At 36.8% G+C, this 26,282-nt stretch overlaps 1 protein-coding gene across 3 annotated transcripts in view; it reads left to right on the top strand.

Annotated features, from left to right (window-relative positions):
* The window catches only part of LOC109622131 (beta-1-syntrophin), an 804,166-nt gene that overhangs the window by 364,168 nt on the left and 413,716 nt on the right, over nucleotides 1–26,282 (top strand). For all 3 annotated transcript variants that reach the window (XM_029875688.2, XM_029875687.2, XM_029875686.2), the window contains exons 4-5: nucleotides 4,049–4,484; nucleotides 4,601–4,835. In XM_029875688.2, the coding sequence (XP_029731548.1) occupies nucleotides 4,049–4,484; nucleotides 4,601–4,835 (671 nt within the window). The remainder of the gene's footprint in view (nucleotides 1–4,048; nucleotides 4,485–4,600; nucleotides 4,836–26,282) is intronic.

The raw sequence follows: 26,282 nt of genomic DNA, 5'->3' as shown, positions 1-26,282 counted from the left end.
TCCAGGATTTCGGAAGAAATCCTTCCAGGATTTCGGAAGAAATCCTTCCAGGATTTCGGAAGAAATCCTTCCAGGATTTCGGAAGAAATCCTTCCAGGATTTCGGAAGAAATCCTTCCAGGATTTCGGAAGAAATCCTTCCAGGATTTCGGAAGAAATCCTTCCAGGATTTCAGAAGAAATCCTTCCAGGATTTCAGAAGAAATCCTTATAGGACTTCAGAAGAAATCCTTCCAGGATTTCAGAAGAAATCCTTCCAGGATTGCAGAAAAAATCCTTCCAGAATTTCAGAAGAAATCCTTCCAGGATTTCGAAAGAAATCCTTCCAAGGTATCGGAAGAAATCCTTCCAGGATTTCGGAAGAAATCCTTCCAGGATTGCAGAAAAAATCCTTCCAGAATTTCAGAAGAAATCCTTCCAGGATTTTGGAAGAAATTCTTCCAGGATTTCGGAAGAAATCCTTCCAAGGTATCGGAACAAATCCTTCCAGGATTTCAGAAGAAATCCTTCCAGGATTGCAGAAAAAATCCTTCTAGAATTTCAGAAGAAATCCTTCCAGGATTTCGGAAGAAATTCTTCCAGGATTTCGGAAGAAATCCTTCCAAGGTATCGGAAGAAATCCTTCTAGGATTTCGGAAGAAATCCTTCCAGGATTTCGGAAGAAATTCTTCCAGGATTTTGGAAGAAATCCTTCCAGGATTTCGGAAGAAATCCTTCCAGGATTTCGGAAGAAATCCTTCCAGGATTTCGGAAGAAATCCTTCCAGGATTTCGGAAGAAATCCTTCCAGGATTTCGGAAGAAATCCTTCCAGGATTTCGGAAGAAATCCTTCCAGGATTTCGGAAGAAATCCTTCCAGGATTTCGGAAGAAATCCTTCCAGGATTTCGGAAGAAATCCTTCCAGGATTTCGGAAGAAATCCTTCCAGGATTTCGGAAGAAATCCTTCCAGGATTTCGGAAGAAATCCTTCCAGGATTTCGGAAGAAATCCTTCCAGGATTTCGGAAGAAATCCTTCCAGGATTTCGGAAGAAATCCTTCCAGGATTTCGGAAGAAATCTTTCCAGGATTTCGGAAGAAATCCTTCCAGGATTTCGGAAGAAATCCATCCAGGATTTCGGAAGAAATCCTTCCAGGATTTCGGAAGAAATCCTTCCAGGATTTTGGAAGAAATCCTTCCAGGATTTTGGAAGAAATCCTTCCAGGATTTCGGAAGAAATCCTTCCAGGATTTCGGAAGAAATCCTTCCAGGATTTCGGAAGAAATCCTTCCAGGATTTCGGAAGAAATCCTTCCAGGATTTCGGAAGAAATCCTTCCAGGATTTCGGAAGAAATCCTTCCAGGATTTCGGAAGAAATCCTTCCAGGATTTCGGAAGAAATCCTTCCAGGATTTCGGAAGAAATCCTTCCAGGATTTCGGAAGAAATCCTTCCAGGATTTCGGAAGAAATCCTTTCAGGATTTCGGAAGAAATCCTTTCAGGATTTCGGAAGAAATCCTTCCAGGATTTCGGAAGAAATCCTTCCAGGATTTCGGAAGAAATCCTTCCAGGATTTCGGAAGAAATCCTTCCAGGATTTCGGAAGAAATCCTTCCAGGATTTCGGAAGAAATCCTTCCAGGATTTCGGAAGAAATCCTTCCAGGATTTCGGAAGAAATCCTTCCAGGATTTCGGAAGAAATCCTTCCAGGATTTCGGAAGAAATCCTTCCAGGATTTCGGAAGAAATCCTTCCAGGATTTCGGAAGAAATCCTTCCAGGATTTCGGAAGAAATCCTTCCAGGATTTCGGAAGAAATCCTTCCAGGATTTCGGAAGAAATCCTTCCAGGATTTCGGAAGAAATCCTTCCAGGATTTCGGAAGAAATCCTTCCAGGATTTCGGAAGAAATCCTTCCAGGATTTCAGAAGAAATCCTTCCAGGATATCGGAAGAAATCCTTCCAGGATATCGGAAGAAATCCTTCCAGGATTTCGGAAGAAATCCTTCCAGGATTTCGGAAGAAATCCTTCCAGGATTTCGGAAGAAATCCTTCCAGGATTTCGGAAGAAATCCTTCCAGGATTTCGGAAGAAATCCTTCCAGGATTTCGGAAGAAATCCTTCCAGGATTTCGGAAAAAATCCTTCCAGGATTTCGGAAGAAATCCTTCCAGGATTTCGGAAGAAATCCTTCCAGGATTTCGGAAGAAATCCTTCCAGGATTTCGGAAGAAATCCTTCCAGGATTTCGGAAGAAATCCTTCCAGGATTTCGGAAGAAATCCTTCCAGGATTTCGGAAGAAATCCTTCCAGGATTTCGGAAGAAATCCTTCCAGGATTTCGGAAGAAATCCTTCCAGGATTTCGGAAGAAATCCTTCCAGGATTTCGGAAGAAATCCTTCCAGGATTTCGGGAGAAATCCTGTCAGGATTTCGGAAGAAATCCTTCCAGGATTTCGGAAGAAATCCTTCCAGGATTTCGGAAGAAATCCTTCCAGGATTTCGGAAGAAATCCTTCCAGGATTTCGGAAGAAATCCTTCCAGGATTTCGGAAGAAATCCTTCCAGGATTTCGGAAGAAATCCTTCCAGGATTTCGGAAGAAATCCTTCCAGGATTTCGGAAGAAATCCTTCCAGGATTTCGGAAGAAATCCTTCCAGGATTTCGGAAGAAATCCTTCCAGGATTTCGGAAGAAATCCTTCCAGGATTTCGGAAGAAATCCTTCCAGGATTTCGGAAGAAATCCTTCCAGGATTTCGGAAGAAATCCTTCCAGGATTTCGGAAGAAATCCTTCCAGGATTTCGGAAGAAATCCTTCCAGGATTTCGGAAGAAATCCTTCCAGGATTTCGGAAGAAATCCTTCCAGGATTTCGGAAGAAATCCTTCCAGGATTTCGGAAGAAATCCTTCCAGGATTTCGGAAGAAATCCTTCCAGGATTTCGGAAGAAATCCTTCCAGGATTTCGGAAGAAATCCTTCCAGGATTTCGGAAGAAATCCTTCCAGGATTTCGGAAGAAATCCTTCCAGGATTTCGGAAGAAATCCTTCCAGGATTTCGGAAGAAATCCTTCCAGGATTTCGGAAGAAATCCTTCCAGGATTTCGGAAGAAATCCTTCCAGAATTTCGGAAGAAATCCTTCCAGGATTTCGGAAGAAATCCTTCCAGGATTTCGGAAGAAATCCTTCCAGGATTTCGGAAGAAATCCTTCCAGGATTTCGGAAGAAATCCTTCCAGGATTTCGGAAGAAATCCTTCCAGGATTTCGGAAGAAATCCTTCCAGGATTTCGGAAGAAATCCTTCCAGGATTTCGGAAGAAATCCTTCCAGGATTTCGGAAGAAATCCTTCCAGGATTTCGGAAGAAATCCTTCCAGGATTTCGGAAGAAATCCTTCCAGGATTTCGGAAGAAATCCTTCCAGGATTTCGGAAGAAATCCTTCCAGGATTTCGGAAGAAATCCTTCCAGGATTTCGGAAGAAATCCTTCCAGGATTTCGGAAGAAATCCTTCCAGGATTTCGGAAGAAATCCTTCCAGGATTTCGGAAGAAATCCTTCCAGGATTTCGGAAGAAATCCTTCCAGGATTTCGGAAGAAATCCTTCCAGGATTTCGGAAGAAATCCTTCCAGGATTTCGGAAGAAATCCTTCCAGGATTTCGGAAGAAATCCTTCCAGGATTTCGGAAGAAATCCTTCCAGGATTTCGGAAGAAATCCTTCCAGGATTTCGGAAGAAATCCTTCCAGGATTTCGGAAGAAATCCTTCCAGGATTTCGGAAGAAATCCTTCCAGGATTTCGGAAGAAATCCTTCCATGATTTCAGATCACACGACATACATAAATCAAGCATGTGCGAATGCGGCACTGAGTTGCCACACTACCACACACTCTTGACAGAATATTAATGCACAAAATGTATTTCCCGCATTGAATAATTTTCTGAACAACAGTACAATACAGCGATGCAGCTAAACTCCCACCAATTTTCTTCAAGCGCATTCCAGTAGTAAGAGCATCCTAATGGAAAACTGAACGCACCTCATCGAATTTTCCATTTTCTCTCCCTTTCTCTTCCAAACCGAACAGGAGCAACCACAGCGGTAACAATGGTTCGAACAATTCGTCGCAGCCCTCGTCTGCGGGTGCATCCGGGCCATCGATCCACTCGTCCGAAAACCTGAGCAACGGAGGCGGAGCCCACCAGAATGGCACCAGTGGGGGTGGTATTGGTGGTGGCGGCGGCGTTGGCGGTGTGACGACCCCGGGAGCCGGAAGCAGCACACTCAACGGCGGAGGCAGCCTCAATGGGGACAATTTCCTCAACAATAACAACACCAATAGCATCAACAACGGTGGCATCGTCAACGGAAATAGTAATGGACTGAGTGGGGGTGGCAACATCTTGAACAATAACAGTGGGGGAGCGGGAAGTGGCGGGAGTGGCAGTAACAACAACAGCATCGACAACGGAATCGCCGAAATTTGCGACGTACCTGACTCGGTGGCGAACCAGAAACGACACGTGAGTATAGTGCACTTGATGAACTGCAGTTGAGTTGTTACCTACTTACTTGAGAACTTCATAAAATGAGAGAAAACAAACTATTGAAAAAAAACTGTTTTCCTTTATTCTTCCAGGTCCGCGTCATCAAGTCCGACAACAACGGGCTGGGTATCTCGATCAAGGGCGGTCGGGAGAACCGAATGCCCATCCTGATATCGAAAATCTTCCGCGGCATGGCGGCGGACAACGCCAAAGGGCTGTACGTGGGCGACGCGATCCTGTCGGTGAACGGCGAGGACCTGCGGGATGCCACCCACGAGGAAGCGGTCCGTTCGCTGAAGCGAGCCGGCCGGGTGGTGGATCTAGAAGGTAGGTGGCGGTGCGGTGGAAACAATATTAAATTACAGGAAAAACCACCTCCGTCGTAATTCCGTAGTTCGTTTGATGGACGACGACCGATTGCCGATGATTGGTGGTTGGGATGTGGGTGGCAAGCGACTGATGTGGGAAGTTTGCAGTTCACCGAGCGGTACAAAATTGTTGTTTATTGAAATTCCACGTTCGGCGGGGCGATGATGGCGTCACAGTGCTGAAATGGGCTATTTTGTGAGCAGTTCCTTTTTTTTGCGATGTGGGATAAAAGAGCGAAGGCAACAGCTGCAGTGGATTTTATTGAAGCTAGTTCCAGTAAAGATTAGGGGTAAAACAATCAACTAGCAAACCATACTGAAGGCGTCTGAGTTCGATACCCTTCGTATCAGATTTTTTTTTGTAAAGGAAATATCCTTGAATTCCTCGAGTACAGAGTGCCCGCTAAACGATTAATGTATGCCAAATTAGAAAATAAATCACTAAAGTAACAATAATCAGATCTACTTATTCATAGGTCTATTAAACAAAAGCCAATGTTACAAAATAAAATATGCAAAACACTAGAATAAATGCATGAGGTGCCCTGCGTTGGGCGCTCATGCAAATAAAATGGAACATTACAAATGAGCATGAGCATAGATGACCGCATAATTCGTAGTTGCTACTCCGTGATTGACCAGAGCAATCGAAATTTCACAGAGAGCCAATGAATGGTTCGAGAACTCCTAACTATATTAGGGTCAAAAACGGCACCGGCCACGTCCTTACGGCCATCAAAGATGGGAAGGAATGTAAGTAAGACAAACGCTGTTATAGAGACCGAGAATCGCTGCATTTCCACGTTTGTCCCAGGAAGGAATTCTTGTTAGTAGGGAAGGGTAACCATTGTCCATCGCCCACAACCGACTACTTTTCCACGCGAAAACAAGCCAAAAAGAATACTCTATCGCGCGTCTCCACCCCACTAAGGAGCAGAAACCTTTAGAACTATTCCACACAGAAATAAACTGAATGCAACGCTTAGCTTGGACTGATTTAGAAAAACTTGAATCAAATGTACATATAAATATTTACTACAAACTACACGACAGAATATTTAATCATTTTTTGTCTCCGTAAATACACTCTGGGTCCATTGTGCAGTGTTAAACAATTGGATCATGAATTCATAATGATAGTGTGATAAAAAAAACATGTTTAACCCTAAAAGGGATACCTTCATGACCTCAGTTTCGTCACCTCGCTGAGTGTGTTCCATCAAAGACGAGCTCTGAAAGGCACCTGGGGTCCAATGGACCCCAGGTATCCCTTTGAGGGTTAATAAACGAAATAACTATGAAAATTATATTTTAAACAATGTAAAAGTGTAAAGAACATTTTCCCAGTTCTTGTAACTAGGTGAGAACTTCTGAAAGATGTCCTAAGTAATACCTGGAGGAATCCGTGGATGCATTTGTAAAGGCATCGAATGAGCATCTGAATAAACCTCCGTAAAAATCCCTGAATATTTTTAAAATAAAAACATTCTTAATTATTTTTTCAAAAAAATGCTGAGAAATTCCTACAAGCATCCTTGAAGGGAATCCTAGAGCTTTTCCTGAAGATATTTTACTGAAATCATTGAATGAAATCATGCAATAATATGCGGAAGAATCCCTGCAAGGATTTGTGGAACATACTCTGAAGAAGCTTCTGGGCATATTTAGCTTCTACTGAACTTAGCCGAAAAATCTGGAATATAATTTGTTTAATAAATGAACTGGAATAAATGATCAAATGTTAATAAGTGAACCAGCCTATGGCTGGAAGCCTCATCAATTTGGTTCATCCAATTAACAGTGAGAATTCCTTTAGTTTTAATTCTTGTTTTATAAAGGAAACAACTTTTGATAATGTTTTTTTTTTTTTTTTTTGCAAAAAACATTATCAGAAATTTTCTTCTAAACCATGTTTTCGTTTGTCTATGTCTCATTCAAAAGATACATATACAATTAATCTTTTGAATGAGACCCAAAGTTTTGAAATCGAATGCAATGGCGGAAATGTTGGCTCAAAAAATAACCTTGTTTTTGAGTGGATGACCCCAAGCTTTTGAACGAAAATGCATGGAAGAGATTTTAAGGAAATATTCGAAAAGTATCCAGAAATCCTTGAAGAAACTTCTGGACGAATCTCAAGAGGAATTTCCGAAGGAAACTTTGGAAACATTTTCTGAAGAACTAGAAAAAGATTCTCTGAAAGGAAACACTAGGGTAATTTGCGATTCCATATTTATGGCGGGTAGTGTACATAATAGTTATTTATGCAACAAGTTGCAAAATGATGATATTTTCAGCAAGAGTTGTACATTTATCCAACGAGGCTTGCCGAGAGCAAAAGTAGTTACAGCTGCTGTTTCTACGCCTGGTCTGCTGCAGTGCTAATCAGAATCGGAATAGTCCTAACTCGGATTCGAGCTTCTCAGAGGCTGCAGAAGCATCAGCTGTGTCTACGGTAGCCGTGAAAGTTATCAAAAAGTGGGTTCTGGCAAAGGTGCCGAAAAGTGCTACTCTTAACTAGATCTGGTTGGAGACTGTTCTGTAGTTGGGAATTTTTTGTTATTACCGTACGGGATTGGGCCGAAGGGTCTCAGATTTTCATGATTTTTTTCCACACTCAGGGCTCATGGATATATGAATAAAAAAATGAGAAAAATTCTGGGCCGCCTATTTTCCCGAAAAATTTAGGTGGAAATTTTTTTTTTTCCCCTAACACTACTTACTTTGGAAAATCATAACTCAAAAACGGAGCATCGTAGAAGCAAATTTTTTTTAAGAAAATGAAAGCAAAGTTTCCCAGGAATAAAAAAAAATCGTGAAATTTTTTTATGAAAATATTTTTGAGCAGGGAGTTTTATAAGCTGCACTTTTTTTGGTTTTTGTGTTATGGCCCATTTTGTGAAAAATGACCATATAAGCCTATATTATAAGGTCATTTTTCACAAAACTGGCCATAACTCAGGAACGAAAAAAAAGCATTCCAAAAATTTCAGCGATTATAGACTGTTCCAGAAATTATAAGCACAAATTTGCTTCCCAGCCATTTAGTAATGAATGCAAGAACCAACTTCATTTCCTCACATATCCTGTCTAATATATTAACATCAAATACCGGTTATCAAAAGTTAAATTTAACTTTTGGTTTGTAAGTCGCAGAGTACTCCTTAGTGGTACCTCAAAAACGTTTTGCACAAATTGCACTGTTTTTGAAAAACCTTGTTTAACAATTTTTCTTCTATGTAAAAATTTACACTAGAAAAAAATTTGAAAAAATACATTCATGACAGTAAATACACATATTTATCAGACAATCATTAGTTTTAGTTTCAAATACAGTCTTTTGGATCTGAAAATTTCACTCAAATTCAAAAATCGATGCTTCCAAAAACCAGTTTTCACAATAGCTGAAACAAGTCGCAAAATTTATACTAAATAGAGCATGTGTGAAACTACAATTTATTTCAATTATAAGTATAAGCAACGCCTAAGCATCATTGTGCGTAGAGTGAAATATTTTTATAGTCGTAGGAGCATGTTTAAAAATTCCAAAATCTGTGGACACATTCCTTAAAAAAATGAAAAGAGCTCAATTTTCAAGTTTTCTCAAAATTTTGAAGTGCCCGTAAGAGTAGGCTAAACGATATTTTCCAAAAAACGTCAATCAAGTATCTCAAGAAAGAAACTTGTATTTCAAGTGATCCTGTGAAAAAAATGGAAAACAATAATTTATAGTACATGATTTCAGCATAAATATAAAAAAAGTGTTTTGTGCAAAGAGTTAAAAAGTTGATTTTTTTATAATTAACATTATGGATATAAAAACACATTTTAATGTATAAATTCGATGCTTTCATCGAAGAGCATACTTGAAATAAAAATATAAAAATATAAACGTAGTAATTTGTTATTAAAATTATTATTTTCTCGCTATGCGTAGGTGTGCTTACAATTTCTGGAGTCTATAAAGCTTATAAAATTACCCTCTCAAAAATATTTTTTTGAAAATTTTCCGCGAGCTTGGGCATATTTTGTCCGGCTTTTCTTTATGAATTTTCCCAACGGTGGAACATTTTGGGAGAAACTTTTTCCAGTTCATATTTTTTTTATTCCTGAGAAAATTTGCTTTCATTTTCATAAAAAAAACCCTAATGAATCCACCTAGCGGTGATAGCGCCTTTCTCGTACCTTCGGAAACACATTGCAACCAAACTCAAGTGAAATATTGATAAATATCGCACTTTCATCAGTTAAACGAAAATCCATTTCATGGCATCCGAAATAATATCGTTCATCTAGCTTTGATGTTTGAGCCTCAAACTCTTAAGAAAAACCCGCTATCTTGAATTTTGAATCAAATAAACCCATATGGCATGGATTTAGAGCCGCCACATTGGTGTTTGAGTCGCCATCTTGGATATTGCGGTCGCCATTTTTGGACTCCAGGCATCTTTCTCATACCTAATATACCAATATTGCATGGATTTGGGGTCTAAAACTGCTATAAACAGCCTCCATCTTGAATTTGAAGCCACCATCTTTGATATTGAACCGCCATCTTGAATATTCAGGTCGCCATTTTTGGACTCCAGACACCACAAATATACCCATATCGCATGGTTTAGGGCCTAAAACTTCATTAAACAGCCTCCATCTAAAATTTGGAGCCGCCATCTTGGATTTTAGACCGCCATCTTGGATATTCAGATCGCCATGTTTGGACTTCGGACATCTTCCCCATACAAAATATACCCTTTTTACATGGTTTTAGGGCCTAAAACTCCAATAAACAGCCGCCATCTTGAATTTGGAGCCGCCATCTTGGATTTTAGATCGCGATCTTGGATATTCAGATCGCCATTTTTTTAACTCCAGATATCTTTCCCATACAAAATATACCCATATTGCAGGTTTTAGAGCCTAAAACTCCATGAAACAGCCGCCATCTTGAAATTGGGGCCGCCATCTTGGATTTTAAACCGCCATCTATAGGATATTTTGGTCGTCATTTTTGGACTTCAGACATCTTCCTCATACCTAATAAACCTATATTGCATAGTTTTAGAGCCTAAGACACCTGTTGCGGCGAAAGGGGGTGTTCTTTGGAGGGCCATCGCCAAATTCTTAAGAGCTGATCACAACGCCGTACTGCGAGTGCAAAACAGCTTTAAGCTGGAATTTTATTCTCCAGTTAGCTTAATAGAATCCAATTATTTTACATGTTTTACTTACATAATTTGGTCTTAGGCATAGTTTAGCACAATTATCAATTTCATCCGCAACATCTGTGTTCATTCACCTGTGATAGTAGAATTTAAGGTTAACAATAATATACTGTAACAACTATTAATAACTTATTGTGAAACTTCTGTGTTATTTAGGGATAATTCATTTTAAAGGTATTTGTAAGTTATTTATCATTAGCTATAAGTAGATTAGACGGTTATTATTTAGTTAAATTATCAAACGACAAATCAGAAAAATTACACTTGCTTGCCTACGATCTTCACTCACAAATCTAATCTTCTGTCATTTCGCTCTATTGTATTTTCTCGATATGATAGCTCGGTTGCATGACATCACGGGGCAGTGTTGGCAGCAACAACACCAGTAAACAACCGCCATCTTGGATATTCAGATCGCCATTTTGTGAACTCCAGACATCTTTCCCATACAAAATATACCCATATTGCATGGTTTTAGGGCCTAAAACTCCATTAAACAGCCACCTTCTTGAATTTGGAGTCGCCATCTTGGATTTAAGTCCGCCATCTTGAGTTTTGGGCCGATATCGTAGAATTTTCGGTCTCCAGTGTTGGTTTCCGCACAAAATTTGTCAACCATGCTAAAGGTTACAAAAATCGCCGCAGTTTGATGTGTCGCATGATGGGGCTTGGTTCAGTTTTATATGCGGCCAGTTCTACCGGTGCTGGTCCGGATCACTGAAATGGCCATAACTTCGGAACGCCTTGACCGATCCGAACCATTTTTAATAGCAAATAATGCGGTAATTTCCGGTTCGATTCGAGCTATAATCCGAAAAATCGGTCAATGGGAAGTGCCTTAAAAATGAGTGAACTTTTTTGTACACGGACATACATACACACACATACATACACACAGACATCATCTCAATTCGTCGAACTGAGTTGATTGGTATATGTGACTTGACCCTCCGAGCGTTCTATCGAAAATTCGTTTTTTGAGTGAACATATAGTCTTTCAGTTCACTTAGGTGAACAAAAAAGGCAAAAAGCTTTACTTCTACGATGCTTCGTCCATGAGTTATGATTTTTCAAAGAAAAGGCTTATATGGCACATTTGAAAATTTCTCACAAAATTGACCATAACTCAGGAACGAAAAAAAGTGCATTCCAAAAATCCCAGCGATTAGGGCTTATCAAACTACCCTCTCAAAAACATTTGTTTGAAAATTTCCACGAGTTCGGGTATAGTTTTTCGGCTTTTTCTTACGAATTTTTTCAACTGTGAAAAATTTTGTGGAAAACTTTTTCCAGTTCATTTTTTGAATTCCTTAGAAAATTTGCTTTCATTTTCTAAAAACCCCGATTTAATCCACCAATGGTGAACAGAACCCTTCTTACACTTATTAAAATTATTGTTGTATTATTCGTATTTAACATAATTATTTATTTTGTGGGATTGTGCCTTTTGGTCATTCTAGAAAATATTGTGGATTTGGCATCTAGTGGATTGGTTTCCAAAATAGCATCATGGACCATGTACTAAATTGCCAGGAATCTCCTAGAATCTTGTATGGAATGCTTAAAATATAACTCACATTTTCTGGAGTATTGATATTTCGTTAACTGCCATGGCAGTTATCTTGCAGAAGATCTTGAATCGATTAACAAATGGATAAGAAAATCATCGAGATACACTTTGTCTAATATCTCTTAATCAATCGATTAAATTAGCTACGAAGTACTTGGTATTCATGGTTATGGTGTAAAAAGGACAAAAGTGATATATCTACTATGTTAATCAGTTTTGGCATTAGCTAGTTATTTTAGCTATTGAAACTTAAATCTGTAAGGTTCATTAAAAATATATCTGTCCGGTTCTTGCATTTTTCCCACAATATATAGAATCAAAGCTTTCATTTAACATATCGTTAGTTTTCATAGAATTCCTGTTCATTTGTAATTTGTTATTTATAATTTTATTGAAAACAATAGTCTGCTAGTATTCGCTTTATATGAGGTCAAGGAAGCATTATTAATTAAGACATCATCTTCCCTAGACTTGCCAGAAGCTCATGTAGGATGACAAGCGAATATAATATTTAAAAAGAATTTATTGAAATACTCTTCGAGAGATATCTCAGTAACCAAATGTCCAATCGAAATAAAATTTCAGGGCCTTGTACAAGGCTTTTGTAGCTTTCATTTGGTGCTTAGAGAACCCAAATCGGTTGACAGATGGCTGAGATATTTAATATGATACACTTGGTCAAAAATCTCAAAAAGTTTAGTTATATAACTCCTAAGTACTCTTCGAAAGATATATCAGTAACCAAATGTCCAATCGTAATCAAATTTAATAGGGTTCTACTAGGATGTTGTAGCTTTCATTTGGTGCCAAGAGAATCGGACCCAAATCGGTTGACAAACGACTGAGATATTTATTATGATACACTTGGTCAAAAATCTTAAAAAGTTTAGTTGTATGACTCATAAGTACTTTCTGAGAGATATCTTGGTAACCAAACGTCCAATTGAAAAAAAAAAAAAAAATGAATAGCGTTCTACTAGGATGTAGTAGCTTTCATTTGCTTCTAAGAGAACTCAAACCGGTTAACAGACGGCTGAGAAACGTGAGTGACTTTTTTTTGTAACGCACATACACACATACAGACATTTGCTCAGTTCGTCGGGCTGAGTTGATTGTTATATGAGACTCGGCCCTCCGGGCCTCGGATCGAAAGTCGGGTATTCGAGCGATATTTATACCCTTCTTATGGGTGTAAGAAGGGTAAAAAACTTTGTTTCTACGATGCTTCATTCTTGAGTTATGATTTTTCAAAGTAAATAGTGTCAGTCAGGCGAAAACATAAAAAAAACCACCTGAGTTTTCCGGAAAAATGGGCAACCCAGATTTTTTCACAATTTTTTTTATCCATGAGCACTGCCTGTGGAAAAAGTTTCATGAAAATCTGAGACCCTTCGGCCCAATTTGTACGATAATAAAAAACCCAGATTAATGCACCTAGTGGTGATAGTGCCTTTCTCGTCGAATAAGTTATCAGTATTTTTCCGTCGACGTTAGCCAAAGTGTTCCTGAATCCTGAGGATACTCTAGAACAGAACAAATCCCTTTCTCTTTCTTTTGTCACAGTGCTCGTTGACTCGCCAATGGGGAGATGATAAATAATAAATGTATTTGATGAAAAAATACCCAATCAATTAAGCAAAATCTAGTTGAGCGATTTGTTGAGAAATTTTATGGAGGACTCTTTTTCACCTTAAAATTTAAAAATTATTTGATTCATTTCTTTGTGGCCTTCCTCAAAATGTTGAATTCCAACTAAAATTTTCCAAGAGGGGGAGGGGTTAACATAGTAGAAAATCGAAATTTGTGTCAGCCGTATTCAGAAAATCAAGTTTCAGCAAAGCCATAATCAAATCATACTCTCAGTTGACTGCTTGACCGCCTTCACTAGCACTGGATGCCGATCATTATCAAGACAATACGATATTTTTTTCTGCACACTTCAGTCTATATTTTATTATCGTTGAATATAAGATTCTTATAAAATTTGTCGAAAAAAAGGCAAACACGTGAATGAAATCCATTCCATTTAACCAACCAGTTGCATCAAAATTGGGCGCAGCAATTTTAAACGCAAAAGGGGATTGATGCGATAAAATTTAAATTTTCACTTTCGTAATTTCAGCGAAATAATCAGGATTGCCGATAATCTTAGGTGTGATCAGAGACTATTTTCTTGCTGACCGTTTATCTCCGGGACACCTGGAGCCGGTTCCGGAACACAACCGGTGTTACGCAAAGATGCGTAGCCTTAAATTTGAACCCAACATTATTGAAAATATGAACACCCCTTTAAATCATATCTGTTGCGCATAGTTGCGCATTTTAATTTGAACATTTTTTATATTGCAACTATACAATATAACAACTGTAGCACCCCTAAGTAACCATCACGATTATATAGCTTATAGAACAATACTCAGATCAGTAGTAAGTCTGCATAGCTGAAGTGAAGAGGTGTCTGCTAGGAACTATTCCGTTTCACACATTACGACACCGAATATGTAAGTTTCGATAGGTAGATGTAAGGACCATCTGTTAATAAAAATCAAATTACAGCTTTGTAGCTGATCATCGGAAAATAAACCTATTTTCCCTTCTGCTGAAAGATTCGGTATTCGGCAGCATCTCTCGCAACGGCAACAATATCAGTGACATTATTGTGCAGTAGTTCAGTAAAGACATTTAGTAGCTAGCGAGAAGGTACCTTCATTAAATGAGCAAATCGTGCTCCCTAATTTTATCAACGAATTTGTAAGTTAATTTTTGTATATTTGTACTTATAATTTAATAAATATGAGTTTGCAGCTATGTAGCTGATCATGACAAATACCTGCCTAATTTCTGCTGAAAGAGTCGGTGGTATCGAGCACCTCCCGCAACAACCGGTTCAGATATCTTATTATCTGGATTTATTGGCAATTATCGTTGACAAATAACGGAAGCAGCTTGTTTGGCGTGACGCTTTTCGACCTGCTATTCTTCGGTCTGCATCAGATGCCTTCAGCTGGATTCACCACTTCGACTCCGTCAGTATAAGCGGTTCAGATATGATCTGAAACTATTTTCCTGCTAAAAGCCCAGTTTCATGTTCGAACGGAATCGCTCGAGAAATTTCTTGACCGATTCCTGGCAGAAACTTTCTATAATGACTGCCATTGGAACTGTCATTTCTTCTCAACTGCGTACTGCAATCGAAGAAAAACGATTTCTTGAGTGATTCAGGCAAGGAATTTCCCATGCATTGAGATAGGGTGAGAAATTCCTCCCGAACTGCAAACAGCTCTTTACCGTTCATATGGTTATCGAAAAAGCCGCTATTTGATGTGTCATATGCATGAGTTTGGTTTAGTTATTTAATTGATCACTTCCGGCGGGACACCTGGAACCGGTTCTGGAACACTAACGTTTCAGATATTATCCGAAACTATTTTCCTGCTTTCCGTTCATCTGGTTATCGAAAAAGCCGCTATTTGATGTGTCACATGCATGGGTTTGGTTCACTTTCTTAATGTGCCACTTCCGGCGGGACCCCTGGAACCGGTTCTGGAACACAATCAGTTCAGATATGGTATGAAACTATTTTCCTGCTAAACATTCACCTGATTATCGAAAAAGCCGCTATTTGATGTGCCGCATGCCTGGGTTTGGTTCACTTTTTTAATTGGCCACTTCCAGCGGGACACGCGGAACCGATTCCGGAACACTACCGGTTCAGATATGGTCTGAAACTATTTTGCTGCCTACCGTTTATCTGTTTATCGAAAAAGCCGCTATTTGATGTGTCGCATGTATGTGTTTAGTTTACTTTTATATTTGGCCACTTCCGGAGGGGCACCAGGAACCGGTTCCGGAACATTACCGGTTCAGATATAGTCTGAAACTATTTTGCTGCTTACCGTTCATCAGGTTATCGAAAATGCCGCGGTTTGATGGGTCGCATGCATGGGTTTGTAACATTTTCATATCTGGCCCCTTCCTGGGGTACCGGTCCGGAACACCTAAATGACCATAACTCCGGAACGGCTGGACCGATCCGAACCATTTTCAATAGGAAACAATGGGACCAGATTCCGTGTCGAATGAACCGTCGGTCATTAAAATCGGTTGAGGTTTACTGCCAAAAAGTGATGTGAGTTTTTTTGTACACATACACACATACACACACACACACATACACACACACAGACATCACCTCAATTCGTCGAGCTGAGTCGATTGGTATATAAGACTTGACCCCTCCGGAGGCTCTATCAAATGTTCATTTTTGGAGTGAACATATAGCCTTTCGGTACACCTTGGTGTACGAGAAAGGCAAAAACGTCACAGTTGTCATGTTCTGGTTCTGATGTCAACTGGAAGTTATTGGTATTCGTGCGATGTTCCCATCCAAAAAACATGACGAGGGCGGTAAATTGTGAAAATTATGCCTGGAAAAACACTTGAGCTGGGTAAAAAATTGTAGAGCTCTTGACGACGTTCACCTCTTTGCGGGATTCGATCACGATAGTAGGTACTGGTAGATACCGCTAAGCTCCTTTCGGTATTGTTTTCCGGTTGACACAATAATGGTGATCATACAGGTGAGCTAGTTTCATATTGATATTTTCAACAAACAGTACATAATGATATACAACGAAGAAAGGTGTTTAGATGACAGCATTCAAGTGAAAAACGTTTCCATGTATCGAACAATCATCTACCACCACCTTCACTTTTAACTTCACTTTTAAGAATGAAAACATCATCCCCGCCCCAAACGAAGATGGTGCCACTGGAATTTTAATAGCCACGCAGTTGTTACTGGTGCTTGAACATCAGCATTTTCTTAAACAAAACTTCCTCTTCCCGCTGTGGAACTTATAGCTCAGCGAAATTGCCTACACCAATTTGAATCTTGAACACAGCCATTAGACCGAGAGGAACGCGCCCTTGTTCCATCCAGTTCCAGAAGTGACATTTGGCCAGCTAGCTTGGGAAAAAGTTGTTCCAATAGCGGAAGCCTGTCCAGCCCCGGCCAGCACGCTACAGCGAGCAAGTAAGGAAATTGAAAAGTTTCCACCGCGCGCGCTTCGAACTCCGGTGAAACATTAAATTCCTCCGGATAAACTTGTCGATCCTTGAAACGGTGCTGACGGACCACGGCGAGCATTTTCTTGGTGTTGAAAGGAAACTGAATCGGTTCTGCTGCCTGCTGGTTGGAACGTGAAGTGTGGCATGTTTTGAATTATTGAACGTTTGAACAGTTGGCTCCACTGGCGGCAGGAGCGAATCATTGGGAATGAATCAGTACCGCCGTCGTCGCGTTCGGGTTGGGCTTATTTGCAGCCGTCGCGTCGTCTTCGTCATCGTCGTTTTGTCGATTTTTCTTGCCGTTCAAACAGATTTTCTAAACGGATTGCAAATTTGTTTACTCGAAGTGGTTATTTCGATTTGATTTGTTTGCCGGTCGGAAAGTCAAATGGAAATCGTGACGAACCTGTTGAACCGAGGCGACTGAAATTTACTCGCGTCATTTGAGCCGGTGATTGGAGTTTGTTTGATACTTGTGAGTAGAAAATTAAACATTGCCTCTTAAAATTTTCTTGGAAAATTTTGAATGATGCATCAAGATTCTACTCAAGATTCATCGTTTTCTTCTTGTTCTTCAATTGATTGAAATTTCGATATCTACCGTTCATGTTGAAATATGCCCTGTGTAGAAATTTCCAGAATAACAATTTGATATCAAGAAGAGCATTCTTTCTGAAATTCTTAAATTGTTTGCACAATGTATTGATGTCACATTTGAAAGTATGTATTTCAAACAACAGATTCTTACGGTATTCCCAAATCAACTTTTTGTTAAGTAGTTAGAAAATTTTGAGATGGATATTCATTTTTTGAGATTCTTTTTAAATTTAATTAATGTCAAACACTTAGGTTAACCTCTAGAAATGATCAAAGAGAAATCTTTCTTCACTGATATGAATTTTACATAATTATACGAATATAATTTAAATTTATACGAATATACATTTCATACTTCCTAATGTATTTGGAATTTTTCTTAAAATCATAATAAATTATGAATTATTTCGGTTTTCCCCATAAAAGTCTACTTAACGATTTGAAGATAATTTTTTTTAAGAAATCAGTAACAAATTTTGAAAACGAATTCTTTTGGCCACTCCTCTGAGCACTTCTTCAGTAATGCATTTAAAATTCATCGTCAATTTCTGTGAGATTTTTTCGAAAAGATATTTAGAAACTTGTTCGGCAATTCCTTTGGAACTCCTTCGCCATTTTTTTAATTTGAAATTTCATTGGTATTTCCTTCGGATATTGCTTCGGTGATTTCTTTGAAAGTTCGTCAAAGAAATGTGAATTTCTTCGGTAGTTTAATTGGAATATGTGGAGCAATTTCTTTGATATTATTTTTAGTAACTCCACTGTTTAAATTCCTTAGCAACGCCTTTGATATTTTCTTTGGCAATTTATTGAATTTTTTTCATATATTCCTTTGTATTTAATCATATATGAATGTTTTCTTCCGGAAATTTCTTCGGCGTTGTTTTTTTAAAGTTTTTTGAAAAATTTGTTCAAGAATTGCTTTAATATTTCTTATAAACTTATACAACTGGTCCTTCGGGAAATCCTTCGGCAATTTATTGATAAATTCCTACGGCAATATTTTTAAAAAATTCTACGGTGAATCCTTACAGATTTTTCAAAAATTTTATAGTTATCTTCAACGGGAATTTAACTAGAAATTCCACCCGCCTTGTATTTAGCAACTTTGCAGTTCTTACGCAATATTCTGTGGAAATTCCTCAAACAGTTTCTTTATGAACTCCTTCAGCCATTGATTTGGAAATTTTTCATATGATTCCTTTGGAAATTCAATTGGATTTGCGAAACAAGTTTTTGAGAATTTTTTGACTATCAGAAGGAATTTTTATAGAAACTTACACGGAAAAAATCCAAAAAAATTTCCCAGAAAAACTGCCTGAGAAATTTTCAATGGAATTTCCAAGGTTATTTCCATAGAAGTTGCCGAAGAAATTTCCCAAGAATTTTCCAAATTTACCTCTTAGATTTGCCAAACGAATTCCTTAAAAGATTTTCGGAAAAATATTCCAATGGAGTTAATGAAGAAATTCCCGCAAAAATTCTCAAAAAATTTTATGAAGGATCGCTCAAAGAATGTGCTGTAGGAATTTCGGAAGGAATTCCCCTAGGGATTCCCAAAAAATTTGCTCGAGAATTTTAAAAGTAGTGTCCGAACGGTTTCTTAAAAAAACAGTGCCAGAGAAATTTCGAAAGGAATTGCCGAAGGAATTTTCTTGAAGGAGTTTTAGAAGAAATTGACGAAGGAATTTGCAAAGCTATTTTGGAAGAAATTGCTAAAGGAATTCTGTAAGCACCTTTCAAAGCAATTTGATGCAAGTTTTAAAGGAATTGCCGAAGACATTCTCAAAAATATTGCCGCATGAATTCATAAGCATCACTGAAGAGCTGCCCAAGGGAATTCGTAGGAACTGCTGAAGGAATTCTCAAAAATAATTTTGTAAATTCTTTCTATAAGGAATTGTGAAAGAAATTACTAAAAGATTTTCCAAATAAATTGCCAATGGAATTTTTTGAAGGTATTGGTGTAGAAATTCTCAAAGGGTTCACAGAAGACATGCCCGGGTTGCTGAGGAAATTCCAAATGAATTGCTGGATAAATTCCAGAAAAAAAATTCCCAAAATAATTGCAAAGGAAACTACCAAAGAACTGCTGTAGCAATAAAAAAAATGCTTGAGAAATTCCCAAAATGATTTGCAAAAAAAAACTCCCGTGACAACTTCCGAGGGGTGTGCTAATGAAATTACTAAACAATATTAAACTATGTGTCGAAAAAGTTTTTTTTTTGAAGATATTTCCATTGAAATTTCTCAAAGAGATCCAAAGGTATTGCCGAAAAAAAAATCCAAAAGTCATTGCCACTTAAATTTTCAAAGGCGTTACTGAGGGATTTCACAAAGAAATTGCCAGAGAAAGTCCCAAATAAATTTCAAAATAAAAAAAAAATCCGAAAGATTTGCAGAGAAAATTGAATATTTTCATAAGAATTACTAAAAACTGGATTATTCTTCGGAAAACCCAAATCAAATTGGAAGTCAAAATTTTGGAACAATTGAATCATATGGTAAAGTGTTGTTTACTTCACGAAATTTCGCGAATGTTCCACTGTTCTTTGTGTTAATGATGTAGTGCGTCATATGATTGCCTTCAGTCAATTGTAGTTTTCACAATATATGCTGAAAAAACTCATGTTTCTGTTTTGTATTCTGTATTTCTTAATTGTTGGATTTTCAGGGTTTTGATATGAATGTTCAACGTTAGGCAGATCGTCTTTCTCAGAATTGTAAATTTCAATTATGAAACTTCCTTCATGCAATAAACCATTTCCTCCTTGCAAAAACGTTAATATTGAACCTTATGCACATTATTTGGATGAGTTTTCCTAATCAGGACGATCATTCTTTAGAGTAGAAAAAAAAAACCTTTGAAGCTTATTTAACTTCTTTCATAACTTCTCAAAAAATACTGTACAAACAATGTGAGGTTGAAACTTCTGGGTGAAATTTTTTTAACGATTCTTTTCTGGAATTATTGCAAGAACTTTTTTCAAGAATTCAGCAAGAATTCCTCCGAAGATATCTCCTTAGGAACTTGTTTCAGCATTTTTTGAGATTTTTCCAGGAATTCATCTGGATTTTTTTTTCAAGAAATTTCTCCATACGTTCATCTTTAGATATTTCTGCAGCTATAGGGTGTCCCAGAAAGTATGGGCACAACTTTGCAGCTCTGCCATTTGGGAATGGATGCACAAACAAACTTTATTTTTACACATATCCTACCTCAATGTATTAACATCAAATGCCAATCATTAGAATTTGCATTTTACACTTCGTTTGAATGCGGTAGAACATTCCCCAAAAGACCTTTCAAAGCTTCTGCACAAATTGCTATATTTTTCAATGGCATCGTTTAACAAATTGTTTTCTACCCATGAAATTAAACTCAATAAAAATTTAAAAAAATATATCCGTGTATTTCTACAAGCGTATCTATTATACAACCCTTAGTTTGAATTTAAAACATATACTTTTGTACCTGAAAAATAAATTCAAACACCAAAATCGATATTTTTGAAAACCCGATTTTTGAATAGTTGAAAACAAGCTTCTGAATAAATATCACAGCATGCAAAAAACTTCAATTAAATTTCACTATAAGTTAAATAAATGCTCCAGCTTTCGAAAGTGTAGATTGAATTATTTTTACTCTCGTTCAAACATCCTTTAAAACTCGAATGTCTGTGGGCATGTCTTATCTAGAAATAGAAAATGCGATTTTTTCAGTTTTCTCAAAATTTTGAAGTACCCGTACGCACAGGCAAAACATTTTTTTATAAAAAATTTCAATCAACCATCTTAGGAATCATGTTTTCGAATATATCATGACAAAAAAAATCGAAAAAATTGTTTCGAATTTGAGTTTTAGGCAAAACCGTAAAAAAAGTAGTTTGTGCAGAAAATTTCGAAGGTGTTTTTTCATTTTAAATATTATGCATACAAAAACCCTTTTTAATGTATAATCTCTTTACAGGAATCAATGAAAATACTTTGAATGAAAATACAAAAATAAAAAAAATGTTGTTTGTTAAGAAAATAATTGTATTTTCGTTATACAAAGTTGTGCCCATACTTTCTGGGACACCCTATATTCCTTAAAAACATCAATTTCTGCAGATGTGCCGTAACAGATTGGAGATGAGTTGCTCTAACGATAATTCCTCAGAAGATACTTGTAGCAAATTTTTCAGAGGTTCTTCTCGGTATTTATCCCGGAATTCCTCTATCGGTTCCTTTAGAAAATCCGTTTTTTTTTGCAGGAATGCTTTCTGAAATTTTAATGGAGTTCGTGGAGTGGTTCCTTCATAAAATTCTCTGTATATTCCCTTTGGATTCTTTCTAGGAACTCCTCCAGGGATCCTCTCAGGCGTTTTTTTTTTCAGAAATTCTGAAATTGCTCCAGAAAATTCTCCAGAAGAGATTCTTCTAGAAGTTACTCCAAGGGGTTTCCCAGAAGATCCCCAGATATTCCTGCAGGGGTTGCATCATAAACTAACTCATTTACACCAAAACCTCCATTTAGGTAATGGGTCGGGACTGCCTAAATAGAATTTTTACCTAAATGGATTTATTACCTAAATGGATTCAGTTCATTACCTAAATGGAGTACAAGGTTGCAAAGAAGTTTAACTAGGGAGAGTAACTCGAATAGGAGATTTAAAGATGGTCATGCGGAGTTTCAGAGAACTTTCAAGGGAGTTTATATAGGGGAGGGGCTTCAGGGGCGTTTTCGGGGGTTTTGAAGGGTCTCAGGTGAGAATTGTCATGCAAATGACTAGCTGGGCGCGGAACACAAAAAAACCCTGAAAAATTCCGCCAGACTGAAAAATTGTTGAGTGTCGGGTCAATGTTGGGTTAATTTTTATCGTATGTTGGGCCACTGTTGGACCAACATCGAACAACTGTTGGGTCTATGTTGGGTTTGGAGGCCAAAATAAAAACAGGTGAATGATAGGTTAATGTCGGGTATGACGTCATCAATCATAAGTACTCCAACTGTTCTGAACACAACCAAATTCTATTTAGGTAACGTTACCTAAATGGAGGGACCTAAATAGATTTTACCTAAATGGATCCTACCTAAATGGAGGTTTGAGTGTATTTTAACTTTTCTTCGGGGATTTTCAAAGATTTTTTTCCGGGGACCCTTCAGTCTTAAGGAAACCCTTCAGAGATTCTTTCAGGAGCTTCTTCAGAAATCACGTTGGGGTTTATTTCTTGGTGTTTTTCCAGAAATATTTCAAGAAATTCGTCTTGGAATTACTGCAGAGCATTCTCAGTTTTACAGGCGTTGCTGCAAAGATTCCTTCAATAAAATCATTTTATTTATTTTTTTTTCATGATTACTTGGTCCTCCAGATTTGATTGAAATTTCTGAAGCTAAATTATTCTCCGAAAATTCCTCTGAGAAAATGGCTTCGGGGATGTTTATCGACTAACACAACTTTCAGACATTTTGCAAGAAATTCTTTGAAGAACTCCTCCAGAAGTATCTCCACGAGTTATTCCAGGGTTTGATTCAGATCATCCTCCAGGAATTCCTTCTGACTTTTATTTAGAAATGTATTCAATAGTACCTCCAGTACCTTTGTCTGCAACTTTTGAACGGATTTCCGCAGATTTTTTTTTAAAGAATTCTTTCAGAAATTTCTCCGTGTTTTAATTCAGAAATACCTCAAGCATGTCCGTTATAAATCCCTTCATAGATTTTCACTGAAACTTCTCCATTATTTTTTCCTTAAATTTCATCAGGACCTCCTCCATCGATTACTTCAGAAACTACTTCAGAGAATTTTGATAAGGAATATCTTTAGGATTTTTTTAATTTCATCTTCGAATCTTCTGAGGTATCTTCAGGGATTCTTTTGAAAATTCCTTCAAGGTAATCCTCAAATTTCTCAAATTTTTTTTATGTAATTATGTAATAATGTACTCTTGTAAAAACCTGTGGAGAAATATCTGAAAGAATGCCTGGAGCAATCTCTGGAGGATTCTCAGGAGATATTCTTGAAGGAACCGCAAGAGGAACTTCAAAAAGTAACCTTCTAGAAATTTCATCGGTAATTCCAGACGAAATTTTCCAAGGGTTCCTGGAGAAACCCTTAAATGAATTATCAAAAAAAAAAAATAGCCATTTTTTTTTGAAATTCTGAAAATTTTGAAAAAAAAAATTAAAATTTGATAGGGGAATCGACTGTATTCTGCGCAACTCGGATTTAATGGCTGCGCAGTCCTAATGGATCAAAACGAGTTGTTATCTAACTCGACGTTTCGACGCTTTGGAAGAAGACACCGCATAAGTGTCGAAACGTCGGGTTAGATTACAACTCGTTTTGATTTATTAACATTCCTAATGCATCACGTTGGTAGCAGCTTGCTGACGTCGTAAACGGTTTGGGTAAAAAACGACCCTAATACACAATGAGGGTTAAGACTGCGCGTAGCCGTTACATCCGAATTCATCCATGGAACAATTTCTGAGGTAAGCCCTTGCTGACATTCGTGAAGAAATCCTTATTGAACTACTGAAGCAGTCTTTGGAGATATTTCTGAAGGAATTCCTGAAGAAGTTTTAGATGGCATCCGTGGAAGAGTTTCTGAAATAATCTTTGGAAGAATTGTTGAATAAGTTGTCAATCTCACTCCTGTAGAAATCCCTGGAGATATTCTCAAAAGCAACTCTGGAGAAATATTGTGAAAGAAATCCAGGGAATTTTATAAAGGAATTATGGAAGTTGCTAAATACAATTCAGGAACCGTCCCTCAGAAGCCCTTGATGGAATTCCTATAAAGATATAATAATAAATATTTAGAAAAAAATCCTACACAAATCGCTTACCAATAGTCTTGGAAGGTTTTCTGTAAGAATTTCGGGAGGAACTCGTGAACGTTTTTTTTAAAGAAATCCCCGAAAGGGTGTCTGGAGAAATACTGAAACTTCTTTAAAGACTCATAGAAAAGTCTTATGAGAAATTTCTGTAAAACTTCCTTAGGAATCATTTCTGAAGAAATTTGTGAATTCATGGAGGAATATCTGGAGGAGCCCATGAAGGAATATCTTTATGAATTTCTGCAGAAATCTCTCGAAGAATATCTACTGGAATCACTGAACAAAATCGTGAAAGAACTTTGGAAGAAATTCCTGGAGACATTCGATAAATAAATTTATTGAAGTCCTGGAAGAATTTTGAAGGAACCGATGGAGAAATTGTTGAAGAAATTCTTAGATTACCCAATAAAAGGGTTTCCCTAATATTTTTTTCTGAACGGTGAACGTCGATTACACTAGTCGACAAATTTGAAACTTTTTTCACGCACTTTGACCATTTGTTCCATTTCTAATGGAATTTGGCCCGCTGATTTCGAATCTGACTTCAGAATTCCTGTAACACGTACAGCTTTTGAGAAAAATAGGATTTTATTCACAAAATTTAATATGTCATAGAAAATAAAATATTGGTATTTTAATTTTAAATTTTTCATCTGCCCATTATAACTAATATTTATATTCAATAGATTTTGATCCACTGATTCTTAATCTGATCTAAGAATTTCAGTAACACGTAAAATTTTTGAAAAAATACGGTTTTATACAGAAAATTTTATATTTTCTATTTTCAATAAACTATTGTCTTTATAATTTTCATTTTTTTATCTGCTCATCTGAAGCAACATGAATATTTATTAGATTTTCATATACTGACTCGGCATCTGACCAAAGAATTTCAGTAACACGTAATTTTTTTTGAGAAAAATAGGATTTTATTCACAAAATTTCAAATTTTCATACAAAACAAAATCTTGTCTTTATAATTTTGAATTTCTCATCTGCTCATCTTAATCAATAGTTATACTCAATAAATTTTGATCAACTGATTCAGAATCTAACCTAACAATTTCAATAACACCTAAAATTTTGAGAAAATAAGGATTTATTCACCATATTTCATATTTTCATGGAAAATAAAATATTGTCTTTATAATTATATTTTATTTCATCTGCTGATCATAATCAATTTTTATTTTCAATAGATTTTGATCCACTGATTCAGAATCTGAACAAAGAATTTCAGTAACTCGTGAAATTTTTGAGCAAATAGGGTTTTATTCACAAAATTTCATATTTTCATAGAAAATAAACTATTGTCTTTATAATTTTCATTTTTTTATCTGCTCATCTTAGGCAATATTGATATTTATTAGATTTTTATATACTGACTTAAAATCTTACCTATGACTTTCTGTAACACGTAAAATTGTTGAGAAAAATAGGGTTTTATTCACAAAAGTTCATAATTTCATAGAAAATAAACTATTGTCATTACATTTTTTTATCTGCCAAGTATAACCAATATTTATATTCAATTGATTTTGATCCACTGATTCAAAATCTAACCGAAGAATTTCAGTAGGACGTAACTTTTTTGAGAAATTTTTTTTTTTTCACAGGATTCCATATTTTAATAGAAAATAAACTATTGTCTTTATTATTTTAATTTTTTCATCTGCTCTTCTTAACCAATATTTATATTTATTAGATTTTTATATACTGACTCGGAATTCGACCTGAGAATTTCTGTAACACGTAAAGTTTTTGAGAAATATAGGGTTTTATTCAAAAACAAAATCATAATTTTGAATTTTTCATCTGCGCATCATAACCAATAGTTATATTCAATAGATTTTGATCCACTGATTCAGAATCTGACCTAAGAAGTAACACGTAAAATTTTTGAGAAAATAGGGTTTTATGCATCATATTTCATATTTTCATGAAAAATAAAATACTGTCTTTATAATTTTATTTTATTTTATCTGCTGATCACAACCAATATTTATTTTCAATGGATTTTGTTCCACTGATTCAGAATCTGAACAAAGAATTTCAGTAACACGTGATCTTTTGAGAAAATAGGGTTTTATTCACCATATTTCAAAAAACTATTGTCAT

This window comes from Aedes albopictus, chromosome 3, assembly GCF_035046485.1.
Source record: "Aedes albopictus strain Foshan chromosome 3, AalbF5, whole genome shotgun sequence".
Lineage (NCBI taxonomy): Eukaryota > Metazoa > Arthropoda > Insecta > Diptera > Culicidae > Aedes > Aedes albopictus.
The sequence above is the reverse complement of the archived record's forward strand: the minus strand, read 5'-3'. Positions and strand labels throughout refer to the sequence as shown.